This window comes from Sminthopsis crassicaudata, chromosome 1, assembly GCF_048593235.1.
Source record: "Sminthopsis crassicaudata isolate SCR6 chromosome 1, ASM4859323v1, whole genome shotgun sequence".
Taxonomy (NCBI): Eukaryota; Metazoa; Chordata; class Mammalia; order Dasyuromorphia; family Dasyuridae; genus Sminthopsis; species Sminthopsis crassicaudata.
Window position 1 is genome coordinate 390721570 of NC_133617.1, and position 25765 is coordinate 390747334.

At 39.2% G+C, this 25765-nt stretch overlaps 1 protein-coding gene across 1 annotated transcript in view; it reads right to left on the reverse strand.

The window, feature by feature from the left end:
* Positions 1–25765, reverse strand: part of CACNA1H (calcium voltage-gated channel subunit alpha1 H) — a 383111-nt gene that overhangs the window by 34923 nt on the left and 322423 nt on the right. Inside the window, 11 exon segments of the mRNA XM_074279700.1 lie at positions 4356–4569; positions 5352–5441; positions 7916–8041; positions 9382–9447; positions 9449–9509; positions 12558–12742; positions 13388–13456; positions 14297–14420; positions 16486–16586; positions 19402–19818; positions 24794–25002. Coding sequence (XP_074135801.1) covers positions 4356–4569; positions 5352–5441; positions 7916–8041; positions 9382–9447; positions 9449–9509; positions 12558–12742; positions 13388–13456; positions 14297–14420; positions 16486–16586; positions 19402–19818; positions 24794–25002 — 1662 coding nt within the window.

Here is a 25765-nt window from a genome sequence, read left to right on the forward strand (position 1 = left end):
TCCCTCAAAGAATGAGCTTCTGAAGAATTGGCTTGGATCCTCTCCTTTTCTCTTCACATCCAGCATGTCATCAGAAGTCTCAGTCATTCTACTCACTTCCCCTTTTCCTTCCCAGCTCACTCTGGTCTTTCCCACTTATACACCAGCTGCCTTGCCTCCCTAAGGATAACTATAATTTTGTGTCCAATTAGATAACTGACGAGTCTTTCCCTGGATTGCCACTGCCTTGCTGGCTCACGCCCTGTTATGTCCAACCTATATATTATATGCCTTGGATCCTACATTGGATCTGGCTATTACAGATTAATGATGGCAACATGCTAATACACATATGCCAGACTCTAAGCAATAAATATAGAACAGAAAAAGTCCTGTGTCCTGAATTTCTAGTGCCTATTAAGAGGTCCAAAGACTAGACATTTTCTAGAAATTCATTCTCTGTCCTGGTTAATTTTCCTCATGTATTAATCAGAAAGGTACCCTCCTCCTTTTCCCTCTCCCACTTTCAATGTCTCCTATAGATATTGCCTGCTCCCATTAGAATGTAACTTCCTTGAGAATAAAGACCTTGCTTTCTCACTTTTATATCCCCAGAGCTTAGCAAACCTCCTGGAACAGAGTAAGTCTTAATAAATGCTTTATTTGTCAATCTAATTATCTGCCCCAAATGGAGAGCTTCCTAATGGAAGCTATCTCCTTGACAATGTCATCTCTGAGCTGAGAAAGGACTCTTAACTCTGAGACATCCCAGGGGTGAATAGTCAATCACAGACTCTCAGAATTAGAGGGTACTGCAAAACCAGAGCCCAATCCAATAGAGTCCTCTCTATGACAATGGATCACTTAACTTCTGCTTAAATACTTTTCAGTGACAGGGAGCTCACTTATTCCTGAGATAGTCCATTCTACTTTAGGGCAGTTCTAATATGAGAAAGTCTGTATTTTTATTTAAAAACAAACAAACAAACAAACAAACAAACAAACAAACAAACAAAACAAACCCAATCTGTGATTCTATTTGTGTAGGGAGCTCCTGGTGAAGAACTTTGTCTACTGACCTATAATCTATACCTTCTTGGCAATTTATTGTCTTCAAGATTTACCTGAGGGCACTAAGTTAAGTGACTTTCCCAGAGTCACAGTCAACTTGTCAGATGTGAAATCTGAACTGAAGTCCTCCTGATATCAAGATAATTCTTTGTCTACTGAACCATTCTGTCTCTTAACTTTTTCTTTATTTTAAGTCAGATTTTTAAAAAAACTTTCACTCTAGTTCTGCCTTCCAGCACTGAGCAGGACTAGTTTCCTGTGTCAGCCATTCAAATACTTTATAGTAGCTATGTCCCAGTTCTTCCCATCTCTAGGCTAAATAAGCTCAGGACTTTCAATTCATCATGCCCCCTTATGGCATGATTTGTATCCCTGCACCTTTCTCTCTCCTCTCTACTGGAGACTCTTTCAGCTGTCAATGTCTTTCTTAATCCTTTGCCTCTAGAACTCAACTTCAGATATATTCTGATCAGAACAGAGTACAATGGGATGCTCCTTTTTCTCATTCAGGACACTTGACCCTTCAATGTAGTCCAAGATGGAAGTCAATTTTTTTGGCTGCTTTTTTATGTTATTGCCTCATATTAAGCTTGCTAACCATTAAAACTTTCAGGTCTTTTTCTTCCTAGTTGAGCCAGACTACCTTTACTTTGAGTAATTAAATTTTTGAATGCAAATGGCAGAGGTAGTTGTTGTCCTTTGTTGTCAAAGAGGACCAAAATGACATCATTATGTTAGTGACAAGTTACATTGTTTATGACAGTGGCTAAACAGACCAATACGAGCTCGGAATGCTTTACCATATGTTGCACACAGATAGTCCATATAGCACATTTGGAGTGTATTCTCTCACCAAATTTGTATTACTTTTGAATTATTTCAATTTTGCTTTGTTCATGAAGAACATCACCTTTGACAAGGGCCATGTTGGATAGTATTTTGCCACTGTCTCCAATATCATATAATCAGTTCTAGAGTTCTTAACAGAGACCTTAAGAATGTCCTTGTATTAGTATTTCTAACTACTGTGTGAGCACTTGCCCTGTATAAGTTCTCCGCAAAATAGTCTTTCTGAAAAGTGTACATTTGACATTATTACAAAAAGAAAAAAAAGGATATCACCCCATATAATTTTACTGTGCAAATGAAGGACTTTACAATTACCCCTATAACCTTCATTTTATTGGAGTTTTAGCCTGTTGTAGCCTGTCAAAAATATTTTCCAATTCTGTCCCCTCATCCAATGTATTGCCATCTCACTCAGTTTTGTGTCATATGTATACCTGATAACCCTATGTCATTACTAAGATGTTGAACAGAACAGGGCCAAAGCTTCAGGGAATACAATTCCCTTATATCTTGGTATAAAATTTCCCACTTAGCCTCTTTATATGTTTGGGCAGATAAGCTTTCTCTTAGGATTTAAGGAAATCTCTTTTATTACATCCTGGAGGATAAGGTATTCTTCTCAATTTAGCCAGTACTTTTCATCAGTGAGTGAGATTTTATTTACTTAAAGATACAAAGAATCAACCTTGACAACACTCACAATGCTGGAACTTGCTAATGTTCTTGCCTGATATAGCCAATAGTCAGAATGTTCTTAGTCTATATCATACCAGGAAATACTGCATTTATGTCTTACCTCCCTGGTTTTTTGTTTTCCTATGCTGAGCTATACTTTTTATTACTAGCTCCCTCTTATTCACATCTTAGTTTTAATGCCAAAGTAATTAATCTGGTAAAGGGAAATAGGAAGCGGGGGGTGATGACAACAAGGAGAAAAAGAAATGAGGGGATGAAGAAAAAAATAGAGAGGAGGAAGGAGAGCAAAAGGAAAGGAAGAAGAGGAGGGAAATAGAAAGGAAAAAGTGAAGAGGACCATAGGAGCAGGAAGAGGCGATCTTTTTCAAACCTTTCATTTTATATAAAGAAATCGAGGCTCAGGGAAATCAAGTGTCTTGGCCAAGTAGTGAGGAGGAGAAAGAAGAGAAAGGGAGAAAGATGAGGAAGAGGAAGAAGAATAGAGTAGTTAAAGTAGGAAGAATAAAAGGATCAGGGAGAAGAGTAGGAAGAAGAGAAGAATGAGCAAGAAAAGAAAAGGAAAAAGAAGAAAAAGATGCCAAATATGCTTTATCTGAGGGACTTGAAATTGCTTTCTGTGAGAATCAGTTGAAAACTATAAGGATGTTTAGCAGGGAGAAGAGACTGAGAGAGTCCATAATCACTTTCTTTGGATAGGTAAAGGTCCTGGAAGGCAGAACTAGTAACAATGGCTGAAAGTTATAAGGAAGCAAGTTCTGGCTCAATATAATGAAAGTCTCTTCCAATAACTAGAGCTATTCCCCCAATGGGATGGTGCTCTTGTTAGATAGGGAAGTCCCTGACATTAGAGGTAGCCATACAAGCAGAGGTGGATTACTGGATCAGAGAGGACCACTGACTTTGGATGGCAGCTTTGATTAGCTAATCCCTGAGGTCTTTTCTGGACCCAAGATTCTATGATTATTTATATTTGCTAGACTTAAAGACTATGGGAAATTCAATTTCTGAATCACAGGAACTCCCCCATAGACTCTTTTCTTCTTTACTTCACCACTTGTCCTGGGCACCATGGGTCAAAGCACTGGTATCTTTTCTAATGGCTATTCCATGCTCAGTCATATCTTGAAATACACCCTTCTCCACTTTAGGGTATTGGGGGCATGCGGGGTCATGCATGGACACTCAGAAACTGAAAGACATCACAACTGGTTGGGAAAAGGAAGAAGGCAAACAGGACCAAACCGAAATTTGAGAGAGAAAACACAGGCTACTCTAAGTCCCAGGGCACAGAGGTCCCCTTGGTTATCCTCCAGGGAGGGAGGGAATCCTGATGCCTTTGGAGGCCCACCTGGGCCCATATTAGGCTCTGACAGTCAAATACCAACTGTATTTGCTAGCATACAAGACACCGCCTTTCCAAGGCCACAAGCTGACTCAGCGATCCCTAAGCACCTTACGTGCAAGACCCACCAGGTTTGAGGAGGATAATGTAGGCTTGGGGAAAAAAAAAAATCCAGGCTTTCCAACCATGGGTGTGGTAGGTATGCCAGGAAACACGGTTTGCGGGGGATCATTCCACAGTTGTCCTACAGGCCACATGTGGACATGGCTGGAGTCTCAGCGAGGCTTGTCCAGGGAATGATCCAGTGGCCTGTGACTTAGAGCCCCACCGCCCCCAAGTCCACAAACCAAGACAAGGTGTTTTTTTTCTCAACAGGCAGGGCTCAGAATGAGTCTACTTGGTAACGCAATCTACCGACCGGACACGTATATCGCCTTACTCCTACGCTTCTTCTCCAGCCTGCGGAGCCTCTTCTCTTCCCGCCGCCGAGCCTCCTCTGCCTCCTGGTGCTGCCGGCACTTGTGGAAGTTCTCCACCACCACGCCCACAAACATGTTCAGGACAAAGAAGCTGACGATGAGCAGGAAGGAGATGAAGTACAGCAACATCCAGGGATTGTGGTTCTGGATGGGCTGATGGCCCGCGGGGTGGCCGGGAGGGGAAGGAAGGGAAAGACCAATGGGTCATGGTCCGAGCCAGGCACGGAGCAGTGCCTGGTCCCCAGAACCATGGACCCATGTCCCAGCCCAGTCTGCATTCACTGTGCTCCGCCCTCTTCACCTCCCCCTATCTGACTGTCTTCTGTTTTCATTCCCCTGGGGCCTGCCTCTGTATTCTTAAAGTGGACTCCAAGGAAGGAAATTAGAATTTCAGGCCTCAGTGAGAGATTTTGGGGCTGGGGCCTTTTTAAGGGCAGCATGTGCAACATAGGTGTCTACCTAGGGGAGTTTGGCTCCATTTCCCAGATGTCAGAAGTGTGTGTGTGTGTGTGTGTGTGTGTGTGTGTGTGTGTAAGAGAGACAGAGACAGAGAAACAGAAACAGAGCAGAAAGAGAGCAGAGAGAGCGACAAAGAGACAAAGGGGCAGAGAGTCAGAGAATGTGTGTGTGAGAGAGAGTGTGAAAGAATATATGTGTGAGTGTGTGTATGTGAGTGTATGTGTGAGAGAGAATGTGTGTGAGAAAGTCTGTGTATGTGTGTGTGTTTTGTATGAGAAAAAAGCAGGTGAGAGTGTATGTGTGTATTTCATGATTTCACCAACACTCCTGCTTTGGAAACTCTGAATCTGACAAAAAAACGGAAAGGGGAGACTTTGGGAGGGCAATAAGAGTAAGAAAGTCTCTACTTTTCTAAAAATGCACTTGGGATTCATGCTATCCCATGGAAAATTCTGCCACCTTTGATCCGTAGGTACCTGTTGGTTGATGCCCACAGCATCCAGGCCATCATACATGATGTTCACCCAGCCATCCTTGGACGAGAGCACAAAAAGGGACATAAGAGCCTGGTCCAGGAAAGACAGAAAGAAGTGAGTCATGACCTGTGGATGCAACCAACCATTCCCAGAACCTCCCACACTTAATTTTACCAACTAATAGGAGGAAAGCTAGGGATCATTGGAAGCAGTTAAGAACTCCAGCTTATTGTGTTTCATCAAGACTACAACCTATACAAAGACATCATAGATTGCTAAAGTTAAAAAAAATCCCGGGGGATAGGAGAATTCCTGGTTTTACAGTCCTAGTTTTCCCACCAATTTGCAGGGCAATGCTGGGTAAGTCATTTACTCTCTTTGGGATTCTGGTTGTCCCTTTATAAAAACAGAAGAATTTTGTGGAATGCTCTTCATCTCCTTCATTTTTGCTCTGACAAGTCATTTTGCTAGCACTCTGATTCTTATATGTTACATGAATATTTTGCAAACCTTCTCATTTCTTGGTAAAGAAACAGATCTGCTTAAAATTTAGCATTTTGCATGTTTATAAAAAGAAAAAGAGACAGGTATATCAGAACTCAAAGCACCTGGGTAGTGCCATTGTCAGGAAGGGAAGGAGCCAACTGGGGGTAGAGTGTAGATAAAACCTTCAGCAGAGGGCAATTGCAATGTAATTTAATTTTTACCAAATATTTATTAATGGATCATAGCAGCAGATCATGGGCTTAGAGCTGGAAAGGACTTCAGAAGTCTTCTTAGTCTAAACTCATCATTTTTTAGATAAGGGAACAGAAGCCTATGGAAGTGGATTATAAGATCCAAAGTCACAGAGGGAGTAGTGAGTGATAGAGATGAGATTCACATAAAGGTCTTTTACTTCCAAATCCAGCACTCTAGGGATTAGAGGATCATAAATTTGGAGCTGAAAAGGATGTTAGAAGTTCTCTATTCTAACTCCATGGTTTCCCTGATGAGGAAATTGACAGATATTAATTGGCAATGTTAGAAACTGAATTCAGGTCCTTGGAGTCCAAATATCAGAGCTCCTTCCAATGTTTTTCAAAAAGTGCCTATTCTGTGCAAGTCTTATACTGAGAGCCAGACCAAGATGACATAGGTCCTTCTCTCAAGTAGTTTACAATCAAGGGGAAGATGAATAAGACTAGAGGTAAGGAGGAGTTTAGGCAAAGTACAAAGAAAAATTTGAGGAGGGGAAGATAATTTTCATCTGGGGAAATGAGGGAAAAAGGAGCTAGAGAAAGGGAGAATCTAGACAGGATCTTGAAAGAAAAAAAAAGACATCTATAGGTAGAGCTTATTATTGTGGTAGGGGTGGAGGGAATACATTTGGGGCATAAGGCATAGTGTGGGCAAAGATAGGGAGATGGGAGAGTACAGTATGGCATGGAGGAGGCTAGGAAATAGGACAATAGAAGCCTGCAAAACAATGATGCTGGACCCAGATGTGGTTTAGAGATCTAGCACTATTTATGTTCATAAATAACATTCATGAAAGGACTGGTATACAATGGATGTTAGGAATCCAAAGATGGATATGACAGAAATCTTATTCTCAAGGAAGTTTAACAAATCTAATTGGGGGGGGGGGTGGAGAGAGGGAGAGACATATCTACAAACACAAATAGAAGAGTGAGTGAAATGCATATAAAGGAGAGGGTAAAAGAAAAATTCTAGCATAAATTAGTTTTTGGAGGTGGGGATGGTCAAGGAGGGCTTCATAGAGGAATGACAGAGAAGTTAGTCAGATCACTTAGTCAGATAAACACAAATAGAATCTCAATTAGAGCCTTTTATCCAATCAGATAGTCCCAAAAGCATTTATTAAATGCTTACACTGTGCTAAGTTCTGAGGATACAATTAGAAGAATTAGTCTAAAGCCACATGATCAACAGTGGCAGAATATAAACTTCTCAGGAGTCTGGCTTCACTCTAAGATTATTTGATGTTATTGTGGTCCCAGTTCTACTAGTCTTATGGAAAATTTTATTGCCAATATGATTACTACTGCTAATAACAGTTATATGTCACTTTAAGAATCTCTATAATTCTAATTTTACGTAGATTATCCCATTTGATCATCACAACAACCCTAAGAGGTGGGTGATAATATTATTCCTATTTTACAAATAAGAATAGAAAGCCTGAGAGGAGATAAATGCCTTTTTCCTGGGTTACACAGACAATATGTATCTGAGGAGAGTCTTCTTGACTCCAGGTGCAACATTCAATCTATCTACTATACTACTTAGCTGCTGGTTGAGTCAATCTGTACTTCTTCAAGGGACTAAGACAGCATCAATATCATAAAGACCTGCTGGCTCCTCAGATCCTATTTTTGTGTGGCTCTGGCCACGGAAGAAATATTTGCTTGGGGACCTTTCTAGACATAGTATTCTGTTTAGGGGAGGAGCCAGCTCCAGATGGGACAGGAAAGAAGGTCTGTACACAGTGGGAACTGTGAGGTACACCTGTTATCAGTGGACTTGGTGTTGGCCCCAGCTTGGCCTGGCATGGTGCTCACCTGACCCAGGTTATCAAAGTTGTATTTGCGCCGGATCCAGCGGTAATGGGCTGCACAGCAGTCAGCTTTGGTGGTGATGTTTCGAGTGTCTGGACCATCGCAGTAATAAAACTTACCCTTAAAGAGCTAGAACAAAGAGATGACAACTTATCTCAACCAATGATTGTCAATAACAAACACTGATGAAAGGCCTGATATACAATGGATTCCAGGAATCTAAAGATGAATATGACAGAAATCTTATTCTCAAGGAAGCTTCACAATGTAATTGGGGGGGTTAATGGAGAAAGGGAGAGACATATCTATAAATATCTATGATACAAGGGTAAATGAAATGCATGTAAAGGAGAGGGTACAGGAAAAACTTAAACATAAATTATGTTTTGGAAGTGGGGGTGGTCAAGGAAGGCTTCATAGAGAAGTAACAGAGGAGTTAGGCCTTGAGGGAGAGAAAGGATTAAAAACAATTGGGATTGGGGCAAAAATTTTTTTTTTCAAGAATTGAGGGTGGGGGACAGGAAGAGCATAGACAAAGGTTTAGAGATAGTTCTGTATTTTTTCCAGATCCTCCTGGTTCTTTATTTTTTCATTCATCAAATGGAATTCATAATATTAAGATTAAATTTCTCCCAGAAATAGAATCTCAGAATGCTAGATCTGTGAGGGGACCTTAGAGACATCTGATCCAGGGATTCTTAACTTTTTTGTTGTTGTTGTTGTGGACCCTTTAGATAGTCTGATGAAGTATATGAATCCCTTCTCTGAACAATGTTTTTTTTTTTTTTTAAATCTAAATGTTTGTATCTAAAAATACATGGGAATACAAATGAAACAATATTATATTGAAATAAAGATGCCTTCCCTCCTGCCTCCATCCAAATCCACAAGTCTTCTGAAATCTAATCATAGACCAGGTTAAGAATACCCATTAGAATCCAACTTCCTCAAGAACCTAGATCAGCCACCTCATTTTATAGATGAGGAAACTCAAGGCCCAAGGAAAGTTAGTAACTTTTCTTTTTTTTAATATTATTTTATTTTTCTCCAATTATAAATAGGCAATTTTAGCACTCAGTTTTTTGATAATTGAAAAAATAATTAAAAACAAAATAAAAAAATCTTTAAAGCTCAAGCTCAAGAAATGAAAGTGACCAAAGACTCAAAACAAAATTTCATGTTTAACTACTTAACATAACATTCATCTAAATTTTTTTTCTAGTTCAAAATTTTCTCTTTCCCTCCTTTACATCCCTTCCTCCCTAAGATGGTATCAAAGAAATTTAGTGACTTCAATTGTCACACAGGTATTAAATGTGAAATTAGCTGAAACTCAGGGAGGATAATGGCTTTGGCCAAGATCAGATATTGTGTTTGTAGCAGAGCTGGACTGGAAGCCATGCCCCCAGGTTTCCTTAATAGTACCTACAACCCTACACTATGCCAGGAAATGTAAAGAACACTCTTACCTGAACCCCAAGAATACCAAAGATTATAAAGAAGGCACAACAGATGAGGACAATATTTCCAATGGGTCCTGAGGGATGATATCAAGGTCTCCACCACCAACTTAAGGCCTGGGGCTCGGCTGATCACCCTGGATTGAGATAGTATAACAAACAAATTTAAGAACAAATTTTGAACATCCATCTTTGGCATCCTTGTTGGAATCCAGTTTCCAACCTGATGGCTACATGGTAGCCCTGATAATTAGAGTCATCAAGAATCTGAGCTAGACAGGAATAGATGAAGGAATGAAAACACATTTTTCAAGTGCTTACTATGTATAAGTATTTTGTTAAATGGAAGAGCACTTCTGTTGTTATTGTCATTCCCTTCTCCCCCCTGCCAGTTATATCTATTTCTCTATGATGCATTTGGGTTTTTCTTTTTTCTTTTTCTTTCTTTCTCTCTTTCTTTTCTCTCTTTCCTTCTTTCTTTCTTCTCTTTTTTCTCTTTCTTTCTCTCTTTCTTTTCTTTCTTTCTCTCTTTTTTCTCTTTCTTTCTCTCTTTCTTTCTTCTTCCCCTTCCTTCCTTCCTTCCTTCCTTCCTTCCTTCTCTTCGTCTCTTCCTTCCTTCCTTCCTTCCCTTCCTTCCTTCCTTCTTCCTTCCTTCCTTCCTTCCTTCCTTCCTTCCTTCCTTCCTTCCTTCCTTCTTTCTTCTTTCTTTCTTTCTTCTTTCTTTCTTTCTTTCTTTCTTTCTTATCTTTCTTTCTTTTCTTTCTTTCTTTCTTTCTTTCTTTCTTTCTTTCTTTCTTCTTCCTTCCTTCCTTCTTTCCTTCTTTCCTTCCTTCCTTCTTTCTCCTTCCTTCCTTCTTCCTTCCTTCCTTCTTCTTCCTTCCTTCCTTCCTTCCTTCTTTCCTTCCTTCCTTCCTTCCTCCCTTCCTTCCTTCCTTCCTTCCTCTTCCTTCCTTCCTTCCTTCCTTCCTTCCTTCCTCTTCCTTCCTTCCTTCCTTCCTCTCCTCCCTCCCTCCCTCCCTCCCTCCCTCCCTCCCTCCCTCCCTCCCTCCCTCCCTTCTTCTTCCTTTCTTTCTTTCTTTCTTTCTTTCTTTCTTTCTTTCTTTCTTTCTTTCTTTCTTTCTTTCTTTCTTTCTTTCTTTCTTTCTTTCTTTCTTTCTTTCTTTCTTTCTTTCTTTCTTTCTTTCTTTCTTTCTTTCTTTCTTTCTTTCTTTCTTTCTTTCTTTCTTTCTTTCTTTCTTCAAAGATGCCAGAGTACATTGCCATTTTCTTTTTCAGAACACTTTACAGATGAGGAAACTGAGACAGGGTTAAGTGACTTACCCAGGATCACACAGATAGAAAATGTCTGAGATCAGAACTCAGGGAGATGAGTTTTCCTGACTGCAGATCAGGCACTCTGTGCATTATGGCACCCCCTAACTGCATGTATTCAGCACTTTCTAGATCCCAAGGTCCATGTGTCTGTGGGTTATAGGAATTGCCCCTAGATAATACTGTTGCTCATTTCTGATAATCCTAGTTCAACAACTCAACTTCTCAGATACATTGTTTGGAGAATAAATATACATCACTTTGATAATCAATCTTCAGTGGGATTATGCAAATTTATTGCCACAACTTAATATATATCATCAATCAACCATCCAATAAGCATTTACTAAGCATTTAATGTGGTAGTGGCAAGGGTGTGCTGATAAGTATTTTACAACCATTTCTTTGGATTTCCATTTTATAGGAACTGAAATGTTCTCTCTCTTATCTCACTCACTGACTGAGATAACAGGGATCCATACAGCTCCCTCCATCATTCCCCAGCTTTTGTCCTATTTTGTGTAAGATTCCTTGCAAATCCTGCTCCATGGGAACATACTTGGAATGGTGACAAATTTATTAATCTGTCTCTTATTTTTATTAATTAATTAATTAATTTATCATCCATCTAATCTACCTATTTATTTATATATTTTATAACTTTTCACATTTATTTTTTATTTTATTTATCATTTATTATATATTATTATATAATGTAATCATAATATAACCTAATAAATTGTTATTTAAACAATAATATGTAATTATTAAATTATTAATTTTAATTTAATTCAATTTTATTTATTAATTAAAATTAATTAATTTTAAACAGGGTTAAATTGACTTGTCCAGGGTCACACGGGGAATAAGTCATTGAGGCTGGATTTGAACTCAAATCTTTCTGAACAGGCATAGCACTCTAATTATGGGATTACCTAGTGTCCTAGTTATGGCTATTGCCTTATGATTCATACTTGAACACTGATTAATTATCCTGTTGGGTTAATGCATTAACTTCAAAGAAAATTCCTTTTTGTAGAAACATACAAAGGGCAAAATACTTATGTGCTTCTTATATTTCTTAACTGTTTTCTCTTCCCAATTTTAAAATTTTGAATCAAATACTAGTTTTTGCTGATTCATTCATAACTCATCAAACCTTTCCTTGAAGATTCAAAAGTGCAGAGCAAGGAGTTTCCTGTTAAAATGTTTGTTAAAATGTTAAAATGAGGATTTTATATTAGACCTTTAAAGTCTTTATGGTCTGCCATACTATACTCCGGATTTTTAACAGATGCTGTTTGTGTCACTGGCAGGAAGGAGAGAAGTCCTTTGGTCAGCATTGCCAATTAAAATGACTAGCAGCAGCTGATGGCAAAGTGCATAGAATATAAGACCTGAAGTCTGGAAAGATCAGAGTTCAAATCTTGCCGCAGATATTATGGCTCAGGACAACTTGCTTAAATCTCATCTTCAGTTTTCTTATCTATTAAATAGGGATACTAATAATGCCTATTTCATTAGTAAATTGATGTATGTAAAACATTTTACAAACTTTAAAGCACTATATAATTGCTAGCTATTTTAGTGAGAATTCTGTCTTAAATCATTTTACTTCAGTTAAATGGACTTGAGCTTGTCCTTCTTTGCTTTTATTCTGATTACCTTTAGAGGTTCTGGATTGGCCAAGAGCCAAGAAGAAGACAGAGATGGTGTGAAAAGCCTTGGACAAGTCATATAATGGACTGTGTACCCTTAGATAATTGAGAGCTGGTTGTAGAAAGAATCTTCGTTGGGTACTATTCTCAATAGTACACCTTCATCCTGTATCTGGTACTACTCAGAAGAAACAGATTCCAGAGCTCAGTACATACCGAAGTGGTCTCAGTGTCCTCAGCAATCGCAGGACCCGGAGGATACCTAGAATCTTGGCCCCACCAGCTGAAGCCATGGAGACAATGATGTCGATGATGGAGACAAAGACTAGTAGTCCATCGAGCACATTCCAGCTGCTTTGCAGGTAACTGTTTTCCCCAGAGAAAAAGCCCAGAGCCACCATCTAGGAAAGGAACCACAGATGTCATCAATTCAAGAATATTATTGAAGACATACTGTGTGCACAGCCTTGTGAGAAGCAATTTACTGGGTGCTAGCTGTGTAAACAACCCTTATTTAGCTCTTACTTATCTTTATGTCTCCCCTAGGGTCTAGTCCTTACCCATACTGAGAAAAAATGGGATGGCCAAAAAAGCTTTGAACTTGAAGACAAGAAGTTTGAATGAAAAGCTTTCACAGAAATAATGCTGTTTGAGCTGGATCTTGGAGATCAAACAGGATTTTTTTTTTTGGCAAGGCAATCAGGATTAAATAACTTGAATTCTGGTTCTCCTGACATCAGGGCCAATGTTCTAGATTCACTGAACCACTTAGCTGCCCCCCCCAAAATAGGATTTTAGTAGATAAGACATTCTGTGGGGAGGAAATTTCAGGACAATAGTTAGTTGAGGAGTACTAGACCTAGAGACTGTTGGAGAAATATATGGAGGTTTTGGGTCTTTCTGTGGGCTATTCTGTAGAATCTTTTGAAATCATAAGCCATATTTACTAGATCTCTGAGCAAAAGCCATCTGGAAGCTTCCCCACCTTCCTGCCACTTCCTTCTCTGTGCCCTCATCCAATTAAAAAAAATCTTGATGCCAGATACCTTCACCATCATTTCAGCCACAAAGATCGCTGTGAAGATGTAATTGGAAACACTCAGGAAGACCCGCTCCTGTAAGGAAGGGACATGACATGAGAGTTCCTAACAATCGGAATCCAGAGCACTAGCAGGCTGGAGCTATGTACTACTCATAAATGATTAGCACTCAGTATATGAGGAAATTGGGAACATTTATAGCTTACATATCTAAGAGTATAATATTTTTTAAGAGGGAAGGTGTAGTTGAAAAAGTCCTATATTTTGATCTGGGAGATTTATATTAATTCTGATTTTTCCAATGACTTGATTTGGGGTGATCCCTATTCCAAAAATATCCATTTCTTCATTTGTAAAATGAATATTAGCATATTAAATTAGAGAATATTTAAGGTCCCTGTCAGTTTAGACTTCCAGTCTTCTGATCATGTAAGCTGCCTTGCTGGTGATTTTCATTACAGCCATCAGCTACAGAACCATCTTTGTAGAGTGACAGAGATCTCTATGCATTGGGGACTAGTAGTGCTTGCAAATCTGTCTGGATCATTCAGGAATAGTTCTTTGGATATAAGATAACTTGACCATGCCTGAGCCACTTGCCTGGATAATTCAGACAAGTCAAAACCCAATTTGAGGGAAAGCTGTGGATGTGTATTTTTGAAGAGAGAGGGAAGAAAAGTGTCTACTATGTGCCAAATACTGTGCTGGGGTCTGGTTTATAATTACAAAGATAAAAATTAAATCGTGTCTGCCCTCAAGGAACTTATATTTTAACCCCTAGATCTTTCTCTTTTCCCAAAACAAAGAATTGTTGTGTGGCTATTTCCAAGGTTACTTTAAGGTGAGTTATAAATTGAGCCCAGAGCTGAGAACTCTGTGAAAGAGGGACCACTGCAGTGAAATGGGGGTACTTACTGTGCTATTAGGATCAATGTCAGGTCTCTCCAGGGCTATTGTGATGCAATTGAGAAAGATGAACACCAGGACCACATGATCAAACATCTTGTGGGCAATGACCTTCTGACATGTGACCCGAGCCCTGGGTACAATAAAAAAAACAAACAAAAAACAAAAAAACAACAGATTCAGGAATCAAGGAAGAACATATGTTTGTTTTCAAGACCTGATGCTGCCAATGAATGAGCACTTTAATGGAAATTACTCTGGGTTGGGAGTTATTGGAGCTCTGTTTTAGTTCTGGTTTGTTGCTAACTTGGAGCTTGACCTGAGTCCCTCCCCTTGCCTAAACCTAAATGAAGTTAGTCCATCTGTACAAGAAGCATAAGTAAGCCAATCTGCTTCTTTCCAGGGTGGTGGCAATGAGACAATGGCTCTGGAAAATGTAAAGGTTTGAGTCCAAGTGACCCAGCTCCAAGGCTTTCTTCATGATGACATGCTCATGTCATGGCAATGGCTGGATTTCAGGCACTGGTCAGCAGTGGTGAATGTGGAGAATTTGGAGATATGAGAGTCTCAGGATGTTAAGGATGTGTGTGAAAATGGTGAGATTCACTGTGCAAATTAATCTTTATTTTAGTCTAGCTTACTGGTGCTATTATTTGTCCTTTTCCCTGAAGAGGACCATGATATTAAGGAGATGATGACATGATGTGCGAGTAATAGGGAGGGCTCTGCAAGGTCACCTGCCTCAGTTTCCTCTCCAGAGCCATCTGGGTCCAGTGGTCAGATATAGATCAGGATGAACTAGAGATGACCAAGGATGTAATAGGACAGGTCTCCTTCTCTGTCTTTCTGTCTCTGTCTCTCTCTTTCTCTGTCACTCTCTTTATCTTTGTTTCTGTCTCTGTCTCTGTCACTCTCTCTGTCTCTCTCTCTTTTCTCTCTCTCTGCCTCTGTCTGTCTCTCTGCCTCTGTCTCTGTCTCTCTTTGTCTATCTATATCTTTTGAGTAGATAAAGGAGGGCATTCTCTGTCTCACTTATTGCTTAGTAATTGACTGGGCATTGCCTCCATTAAACTGAGATTTATTAAAGTTATCTCTGTCATTAGAGAAGAAGGGGAAAAGAAAGAGGAGAAATATTTAGTACCCACTATGTGCCAGGCACTATGCCAAGTGTTTTACAAAATATTGTTCCATTTGATTTTCATAACAACCCTGGCAGGTAGGTGCTGTTATTATCCTCAGTTTAAAGTTGAAAACAACAGAGTTAAACAAAAGTAAAGTGTATAAAGCTGTCCTTAAATTCACAGCTTCCCAACTTCAGGCTTGGCACTCTATCCACTCTATCACCCAGCTGCCTCCCTGACCCCCTCTGGGGCCCCTTCTACCTCTAATCTTTGATCTATGATTTAAGTTCCCTTTCAGCTCTGACATTCAACGTTCTCTGTCCTGAAATTCCTCTGAGCTCTTACATTTTATGTTTTATACTCTGAGGTTACTTTCAGTTCTGACATTCTTTGTTCTATGATTTGAATTCCCTTCTGACATTCTACATTCTGTGTTTTAATGTTACTTCCATCTTAAAAACCATATTGCGTTCCATGTTCTAAGTTCCGTTTTTAACTGTGACATTCTATGTTCTATTTTCTGAGGTTCTTTCATTTCTGATATTCTATGTCCAATATTTTGAGGTCCATTAGCTCTAATAGTTTGTGTTCCAAGGACTAAGTTCCTTTTCATTCTTAACATCCTATGTCTGATGTTCTCACATCTCTTTTAGACATGATGATTTACAAGGTTCTTTGTGTTGTTATTATTATAAATAAACATTTAGGTATCTGGGTGGTATCACTATAAGGAAATGTTTGGGTGCAACATCAATTAGTTTTCTGAATATAGAAAGAAGAATCAAGTAGGACTAGGCTTCCATCTCTCTCCTGTTTGCCTTTGATTAGAGATGGGAATACACTATCATAGAGGGTGATATGGGAACTTGTGGAAATTGGCAGTGTCCTATGTGAGGCTTAGTGGCACAAGGTGGTGGTCCTGGAGATGGGGTTTGACCAATGCCACTTATGAGATCTTAGAGAGTAGGGACCACACCTGCTTCTTGAATCATATAAGGCTACCTTTAAAGGCTGATGCTGCTATATACCCAAAGGAATGCTCACCAGCATCTGCAGCGGATGGGGACAGCTTCTTACCGGTTTTGAGGTGAGAACAGATAGAAAGACCAGTCTTCATGGGTCTTACACCATTCTGGCTTGTATGGCTCTAACATCTTTTTCAATCGGAAGCAGTAGCTCTGGAAAAGAAAGAAGATCAAAGGACAAAGAATCATGAAATTTAGAGCTGGAGAGGATAATTTACCCCATAAACTTTGTCAGACTAGAACCATCGCTAGTAATCTTGATCTATGTCTTGCTATTGCATCCAGATGGCTCTGGATGAGGATGTGTACATCCTTTGATGACTTTGCACAGTTCTGCCTCATTTAAATCCAATTTACTTGCAAATCAAAACATCACCCCTTTACCCTTAAAGTCATTGGTCTTTAAGAATGAAGGATGGACAATATATGACAGATGAAACCAAGAGAGCACAAATAATTTCCCCAAAGTTACATATTATGTAACAAGGCTACCATTTGAGTCCAAGTCTTTGGACTTCAAATCTAGTACCATTTCCATTATACCACACTTTCTTTCATAAAACCATTTGCTATTGGGAATGAGAGGAAACAGAACTCCTTTCTCTGCACGTTGATCACAAACCCTATCCTGCCAATATGTAGAACTCTGTACCAACTCTTGGGGAACTCTTGAAGCTAAGTAGTCTTCCTCTGAGTCCTTGGGAAGAGTTAGGGAAGTAGGATGTTCCTTGTGACTAGTGAGAGACAGCATGGTATGGTGGAGGCAGCACAAGTCTGAGAGCTAGGAGAGCTGGCTTTACTAACTTTACTACAAATTCGTGGGTGTCCTTAAGTCCCTCTGAAGGCTTCTACTGTCTCATCTGCAAAACTAGTAGGGGAATCCAGATGATCTCTGAGGTTCCTTTAACTTATATAATCCATCAATTTAGTTGAGGCCCTTGTGCTTCTCTCCTAGACTATTGCAAGAGTTCCCTAATCAGCCTCCTTAGAGCAATCTCTCCCTGCTCTGGAGTGTGACAACATTAATACTGCATTACTCAGTAAACTCCAGGGGTTCTCTATTTTCTCTAGGATAAAATGTAGACTCCACTTGGTTTTTAAAAGCTTTTCGCAACCTTGTTCCAATGTATTTTTTTTTTTTTTAGCTTCAATCTACATTACTCCCACTGAATGTTGATTGAAGCACAGTATTTTCACAATTTGTTGTTGTTGTTTGTTTGTGTTTTTGTTCCTCATATTTTTTTCCTTTTGATCTATTTTTTCTTGTACAATATGACAAATGTGGAAATATATTTAAAAGAAAAGCACAGGGGCAGCTAGTTGGTGCACCAAATAGATAGAGCACCAGCCCTGAAGTTAATAGGACATGAATTCAAATCTAGCTTCAGACACTTAACACTTCCTAGCTGTGTGATCCTGAGCAAGTTACTTAATCCCAATTGCCTCAGGAAAAAAAATGCATATATTTAACCTATATCAGATTGCTTTCTGTTTTAGGAGAGTGGAGAAAAGGAAAGGAGAGAGAAAACTGTGGAACACAAAGTTTAAAAAAAATGAATGTTGAAAACTATTTATACATGTATCTAAAAATAAAATACTATTAAAAACTAACAATTAAAAAAATTTTAAAGAACCACATTATTTCCAATCTCTTATCTTATAATTTAGCCAAACTGGCTTTCTCTCTGCATCCAACATGGTACTTCATTTTCAGACTCTGCATCTCTGCACAAATCATGCCTCCATTTCCTCCACTCCCTAAGCCTACAATTTCTCCCTGCTTCTGTCTCACAGAAACCCCTTCTTCTTCATGACTTGGCTCAAGAACTATCTTGAATGTGAAGCTTTTCTTGATCCCTTCAACTGGAGAACCTTTCTTTTCAAAACTTTGCATCAAACTATCTTTTATTTACTTGTACTTCTACTTTTTGTATTAATTTGCAATATGACTATGTCCTAATTGTTATGATTAATGAATCCCTTAAATGGTTGTACATATTCAAATTCACATTATTCAAAGTTATAATTAAGTAAAATGAAAATCAGTCCCAGCCCATATTGAGAACTAATCTGAATAATGATAGCACCTAGATGGGGCAATGGATAAAACATTGGGCTTGGAATCAGAAAGACTTATCTTTGTGAGTTCAAATCCTCTCTCAGACATTTACTAGCTGTGTGACTCTGGACTAGTCACTTCACCATGTTTGCCTCAATTTTCTCATCTGTAAAATGAGCTGGAGAAGGAAATGGCAAAGCACTTCATTAACTTTGCCAATAAAACCCCAAATGGAGTCACAAAGAGTTGGACATAACTGAACAACAACAATAATAATCTAAATAATGAGAACAATTAAAAGAATTTATTATTGGCACTCATTGGGACCTTCCCAAAGACTTATATCTGTACTTTTTGTCTTCCTGCTAGAATGCAAGGTCTTTGAGACAAGGAATCGATTTCATCTTTGTATTTGTCTTCCTCATGCCTTGTAGAGTGTCTGGCACATAGTAGACACTTAACAAATTCTTGGTTGATTTGACCTTTAACATTTTGGGTTTCTCAATGAGACAAGGGAAGGGAAAGGCTTCTAGAAATGATGACTATTATGAGCTAGTGTGTGACAGTGGAAAAAAACCAAACAAACATTGAACTTGGAGTGAAGAGGCTCCAATTCTGGTTCAGAGATTTCCTAATTGTGGGACTTTAAGCAAGTCACTTAAAATCTCTGAGCCCCCATTTTTTAAATCAATAAAATGGAAAAAAATGTCTCGGTGGATGCTTTTGAGGAAAGTGCTTTGCAAATCTAAAAGTACTATAGAAATGTGAATTACTACTATTCTTTTCATCAACATCAGAATCATCATTAGCATTTTCTCCTCACTTCTCTGAGAGAGCCAGAGACTTCAGGAGCGAAGGAGACACTCTCATTGCCCACATCCAAGTGACCTAATTTGTGACCCAACTCACATCATCCATGTCATCATCATAATCTGAAGGGTCCTCCTTGTGGTTGTCGATGCGTAGGAAGAACTCACTGGGCATGTGCACCATCTGGCCATTGCAGTCCTGGTACTCAAGGGGCAGCAGAGTAGTTGGGCGTGGGGATAGACGCTGGAGCCCCTCTCGTAGGTCCAATGTACTTCGGTAGTCCAGGGATTCGGCTCGGCGCAGTTGGGATGCCCGGCCTGCTGAGCCCGGTTTAGCATCATCTGACTCATCATCTGTGCTGCCTTTGCCCTCCCCGGAGAGTAAGGACTCTCTCTCCCCACATTGGCTCTTCTTCTTTAAGCTGGGCGCCCGGCCCAGGCTGTTCCAGCTGGAGCGCCTGCTGCCCCATGTACTATTGGGGCCCCAGTTGGCACAGGGAGAACTGCGTAGGCTGGACTGAGAGACAGTCAGGGAAGGACATGACATGAGGGAAAATAATAAAAAATCAGTGACATATGAAGTTCTTTTTAGTTTGCAAAGTGTTTTAGATATTATAAATCTGTTCACAGTTTACAAAACACCTTGCTATCTTCAAAAGGTTTAAGAATGTAAAATGATACATTTTTGGCATACAAGGAATCCAAGAGATTATCTAGTCTAGAGATTCTTCAATGTCTTTTGTCCTGGACCCTATGGCAGTGTGATGAAGCCAATGGATCACTTCTCAGATTATTTTTAAATTCATAAAGTACATAGAATTATAATGAAAACCAATTATACTAAAATAGTTTTCTCTGTCTCTTTTTATCTTTCTCTTTTAAACAAGTTCATGGCCCCCCAGATTAAAAACACCTGATCTAATTTCTTTATTTTATAGCTAGGGAAACTGAGACCCATAGAGGGAAGATAACTTGTTCAAAATACTATATGGTAATACTAGAATTGAAATCTAACTCATTTTCTTAGTATGAATTCATCACTCTTTTAACTACACTATAGCTTGTTGCTTCCTTGATAGTTAATAAAATTATTTTTAATTGACAAAATGTTTTCATATCTACTCTCTCATTAAATTCCCATAACAAGGTTTAAATCTAGGTCTTTTGAGAGAAGCAGAACAGGAAACATAGTTTCTATTCTTCTTGGAAGAGAAAGCTCAAGGTCAAATAATGAATTAATAAGAGGGTTGGGGTATAGAATCCAGGGCAGATCTCCCAAGCAAAGCTACCTTAAGTACAATAACATAAGAACACATGACCTTCAGAGGTCAGGCTTTATCTAGGATCTCAAGTCAGACAAGAACACTAAAGAGTAGTTTAGGGAAGTCTGTGGGGAAAAAATATGGAAATAGAACAGAATTGTAGCTACTGGGAGGATTTGAGAAGTTTAAGGAAAGAAAGATTAGAGCTGAATGACAAGAATATGTAGGAAAGAAGAAATTCATAGAATTTAGAATAAGGAAAAGTAAGAAGAAAGGAGCAGAAGGGAGAGAAAAAATAGGAGAAAAGGAGAACTCTAGCCACAAGAATCAGGAGGAGTTATGATGAAGAAAGGGAGAACTCAAGAAGGAAGTTGGTAAGACACAATAAGTTGGTAAATTGGCCACTAGGTGGAAATGGTTGATAGAATGCTAGATCCAAAGTTTGGAAGATCTGAATTAAAATCTGACCTCAGACATTAGTTAACCATGTGACATTGGGTAATTATGTCACCTAATCAATCTTTGTCTGCCTTAATTTCCTCATCTGTACAGTGGGGATAACCACAGTGCCTACATTCCCCCTTCCCCAGATTGCGATAAAGATAAAATGAAATATTATATTAAAGAACTTTGAGATACTAATTATTTTTGGCAGCAGTAGTAGTAAGAGAAGGGAAGGAAAGGTGAATGTGGCTGTTAAGGAGTTAAAAATGGTAAAGAGCTACAAAAGAGAGAAGGGAAAGTAACATTTCTGGGTTAATGATAGTCACTTCCATTTCACAATTTTATAAGATCATAGATTTAGTGATAGAAACCATCTTGTCCAACTCCCCCATTTTAACATGAAGACATTGAGGTCTTGAGAGTTTAAGAAAATGACTCATCACATAGTTGATGTCAGAATTGGGTTTGGAACTCAGCTCCTCTGACCCAGTATCTCCCTTTCAGCAAAGATGCAGCGTAAAATGAATTTTTCAGTGATCTGCAAAGAATGTGTGATGCTTTTATTTCTGCTATGACCAAATGACTTATCTTTGCTCAAAGAAGTCTATTTTCCTTCATATAAAAGAAGATTAAAAAAGATAAAGGTATTTTAAGCATATTTCTCTATTCTCCAGGCTATCAAGGAAAATGTAGTACTTAACAACAAAATAAAATAGAAGAAAAGCTTTTGTGTGAAAACAAAAAAAATGCAAAAGATCTTAAGAGGTTGAGAGGAATCCTAATACATGTCTAGAGTTTGAAGTTCCAATGACAGAACATGATACAGAGAAGAAAGAGAATTTTAAAAAAATATGTGTTTTTATGTGGCTCAGCATACATATGAGTCTCTTTTTTGAAGAAAAGGGAATCGTACCCTTTAAAAAAGGAAGGCATTTCTTATTAATTAAAGAATGGCATGTATCCACAGGATGAATAAATATCCAGTAAGAGTCAGAAGAGGAAGAGATGAGTAGAAGCACTTGGTGACTCCCTGATGAGACATGATGAGGAAGATGTTTGTCAGCTTGATAGTAATAATAAAGAGATTTCTCCCTATGGCATATATCTTGAGTATTATGGGGAATTTCTCAAACTTTGCCATACCTGATGATTGTTACATAAATCTGATGATTCACCTAGGCACAAACTTAAAGAATAAATTTAGAGAACAATGTTGAAGATTATGAAGTCATCAGCAAAAAGCTGAAGCTTAGAGACAGAGGAAAGAAGCCATCCACAGTTGGAAGAAACAGAAGAAAGAAGCCATCCACAGCTTGGAATAATACCATTAGCACTTTCAGGAAAATGGCTGAGAGAAAAACTTGATTCTAGCCAGATGCCAGGAGAAAATCAGTCAAAAGCATTTACTATGTGTCAAGTACTGGAGGTACAAAGAAAGCCAAGTTAACATATATTATTTAAGTGCCTACTATGTGCCAGGCATTGTGCTGGCAGTCCCTAGCAAAAACAGTTCCTGCCTTTAAGGATTTCACATTCTAAAGGGAGAGAAAAAGCTCAAAATTGTACATGCAAAATAGATACAATAAAATTGCAAGTTTAACCACTACTTCCAAATGGAGATAGATTCTGAAGAAAAAGGCATTTTTGGGTCAAATATTTGGGATGTGAATAATTGGTTAAAAAGTAGTCTTTAAGAATAGGATTTAATAACAATAAGAAAGTGGATTTGGACTTAGGGTTTAAAATATTTAAGGATGACAAACTCATTGACAGGGATCAAATTCAGTTAATGAGGGCTTAGCATAACTTGCTTTTTTTCACAACATGACTAATATGAAAATAGATTTTACATGATTATATGTATATAACCTATATCAAATTTCTTATCATCTTAGGGAGGGCAAAGGTGAGGTAGAAAGGATGTCCTCTACCAACATAAATTTTAAAAAAGATACACAGAAGGAAGAAGAGATAACAGGGTGATTATAAAAGGGACATAGTTCTGTAAAGATACTGATAAAAGTACTGAGACACAGAATGAGTTTAGGTTGACAAGAGAAGTTAATAAGAGCAAAAAATGTTTTTAAAACTATACTGGGTGTGGGGGCAAGCAGTTAGATTTCACATTGGATAGAGCATTGGCCCTGCCTCAGTCAAACCCAGCCTTAGACACTTACTGGGAGGAAGAGAAGGAGGAAGGAAAGAGGAAGAAGAGAAAGAAGAAGAGGAAGAAGAGGAGGAGAAGAAGAATAAAAAGAAAAAAAGAAGAAAGAACAGGAGGAAGAAGAGAAGAAGGAGAAGAGGGAAAAGGAGGAGGAGGAGAAGTATACAGGGGAAAAGAACATCAAAGAAGGTTAGAGTATTGGGCTTGGAGTTAGGAAGACTCATCTTGCAGAATTCAAATCTGGCTTCAGACACTACTGATACTCAGAGACTGCCCACCTTCTCCTCCTTGCAGAGGGGTCATTGCCTCTTGTGGTAGAGTCCATATAGGTGTCTAGCAAGAAGTGTTCTGTAGTATGCCATAGCACAAGTGAGAACAGAGAATGTTGAGGGCCTTGGAGGGAGAAGAGAACTCTATTCCTCCTTGATTAAATTACCACCAATTTGCAATTTTTGACTAAGCAGATAGTATGGGGGTCGAACTTTATCTTCCATTAATACACTTTGTCTTCAGAATGCAAGGTAGCAATAGGATTGCAAGAAGGGGGAGGTTTTGAAGTTTTGAGGTTTGGGGCTGTGAATTAGTTTAGAGTTAAGATTAGGTTAGGTTGAAGGTTAGGATTACATCTCCATTGAAAAGAGTAAGGTCTGGGACAAAGTTAGGATAGCATTAGGGACAATGCTAAGATTAGGAGTTTAATCAGGTTTGCCAGAAATGGTCTTTTTAATTTAAATCTCAAAGCATGATTTAGGGGTTCTTGGAGGATTCTTGAGACTTTTTCAAGGTATCCACGAGGTTAAATTATTTTCATAATAACTCTAAGATGTTTTAATATGTAAAATGTAACTCTTAATAAAGCTCACGTAAAAGTGCTTTGAAGGATAATCAATAATTATTAAAAGTCTTGAGTTCTGAGACTAAAAAGTTTAAGAACTCCTAATTTGGAGACCTTCCTATCCATGTTTTCAATTTTTCCCTAGTATTCTGTGCAGATGGTGTTTGCAATCCCACACAATAGTTCCCCTTTAGTTCTCTAATGATTATTGGCACACCTGGGCTGCACAATTCCTCTTTTCTACTTCTGCAGTTCAGGCTAATATGGCAGTGATTTTGTTTACTCTTAGTTCAGAGCTAGTGAAAGTAATTAAAGCAGTCTAACATCTTCCTTGGAGTGGGTGTTAAGATGCGAACAAGGTGTCCTAGTATCTTCAGAAAATGGGTGCAGAGAAGTCAAGTAGTTTGCAGGTGAAGCAGTTCTGAATAAAGATTTATCAGAAGCCTAATATTGGTACTGAGCTTGTGGGCAGGAAAGTAGAAAGTGATGATCATGAAGACAGGAGAGAAGAGAATGAAGGGCCTGTGGACAGTAGAGAAGAGAGTGATGGGCCTGTGGGCAGGAGAGAAGAGAGTGACAGGCCTGTGGGCAGTAGAGAAGAGAGTGACGGGTCTGTGGGCAGGGGAGAAGAGAGTGACAGGCATGAGGGTAGGAGAGAAGAGAGTGATTGGTCTGTGGGTAGCAGAGAAGAGAGTGATGGGCCTATGGGCAGCAGAGAAGAAAGTGATGGCTCTATGGGCAGTAGAGATTGACAGGCATGAAGGCAGGAGAGAAGAGGGTGACCTACCATTGACTTCTGATCATAGTGCTGGGGGTCTACAGAGACACTGCTGCCTCTGCGTGAGTCCAGGAGGTTAGGGGTGGAGTCCACATTGGGAGAACTCTTGGGCATCAGCATGGGTGTAGCTGCAGTACGCATGATGAGAGGTGGAGGCAGGCTGCCACGGCCCTCCAGATGCCCATTGGGTGTCATTGCCAGTGAATACATCTTCATCTCTGTAGATGGGAAGGGTGATGAGAATAAGTGTTATAAGCATGTCAGGAATTCTGCATAAATAAGGCTTTGGAAGGAGTGATGAAGCAGTTAATGAAAACTAGAGAACAGGAACCATACCATCTCCCTGTTTTCTCTGAGTCCAGGTTGGCTTGACTGGCAATGACAGTGCAGTGGTTTCAGGGTTTTGTGTGCATTACCAGCTTTGAATATTGACTCTGATGCTAAGCATCCTACCTGGACTTAATGCATTAATGTTGGGGCCTGGTTGTGTCCCATTGTGGCTTGTCTAGGTATAGCATGACAGCTTGATTAGCCAATATGAGGGTATGTGGTAATGCTAGACACGTGTTGCTTTTCTTCCCTGCTGCTGACTCCACACAAGAAGTAAATTCAGTGCAGAGTGTAGATGTCTGTACATGGAAATATGCCTGGAAATGTCAGACCCCCTGGAAGCCTCATAACTCTGTTTCGTGTTTCCTTGGGCATACTGTAACTAATTTGGAGGAAGCTTCCAGTTAGGACTCAGAGTGAAGAAATGTCCTTTCCCTGTCATTTGGGAAGATGGGGGGGGAAGGCCTATATTTGATTGTATGTGGAGACTTGAAAAGTAGAAGGGTCTCTGGGTGAACAACGTTTTTAGTTGGGAGAAGAGGAAGGAATCATTATGATCTTAAAGATGGGAACAGGCCCTTGTACTTGGGATAAACTGGTGATGCCTGAAAGTATGTCAGAAGGGCCACTATTTTCCACCAAACAGTAACT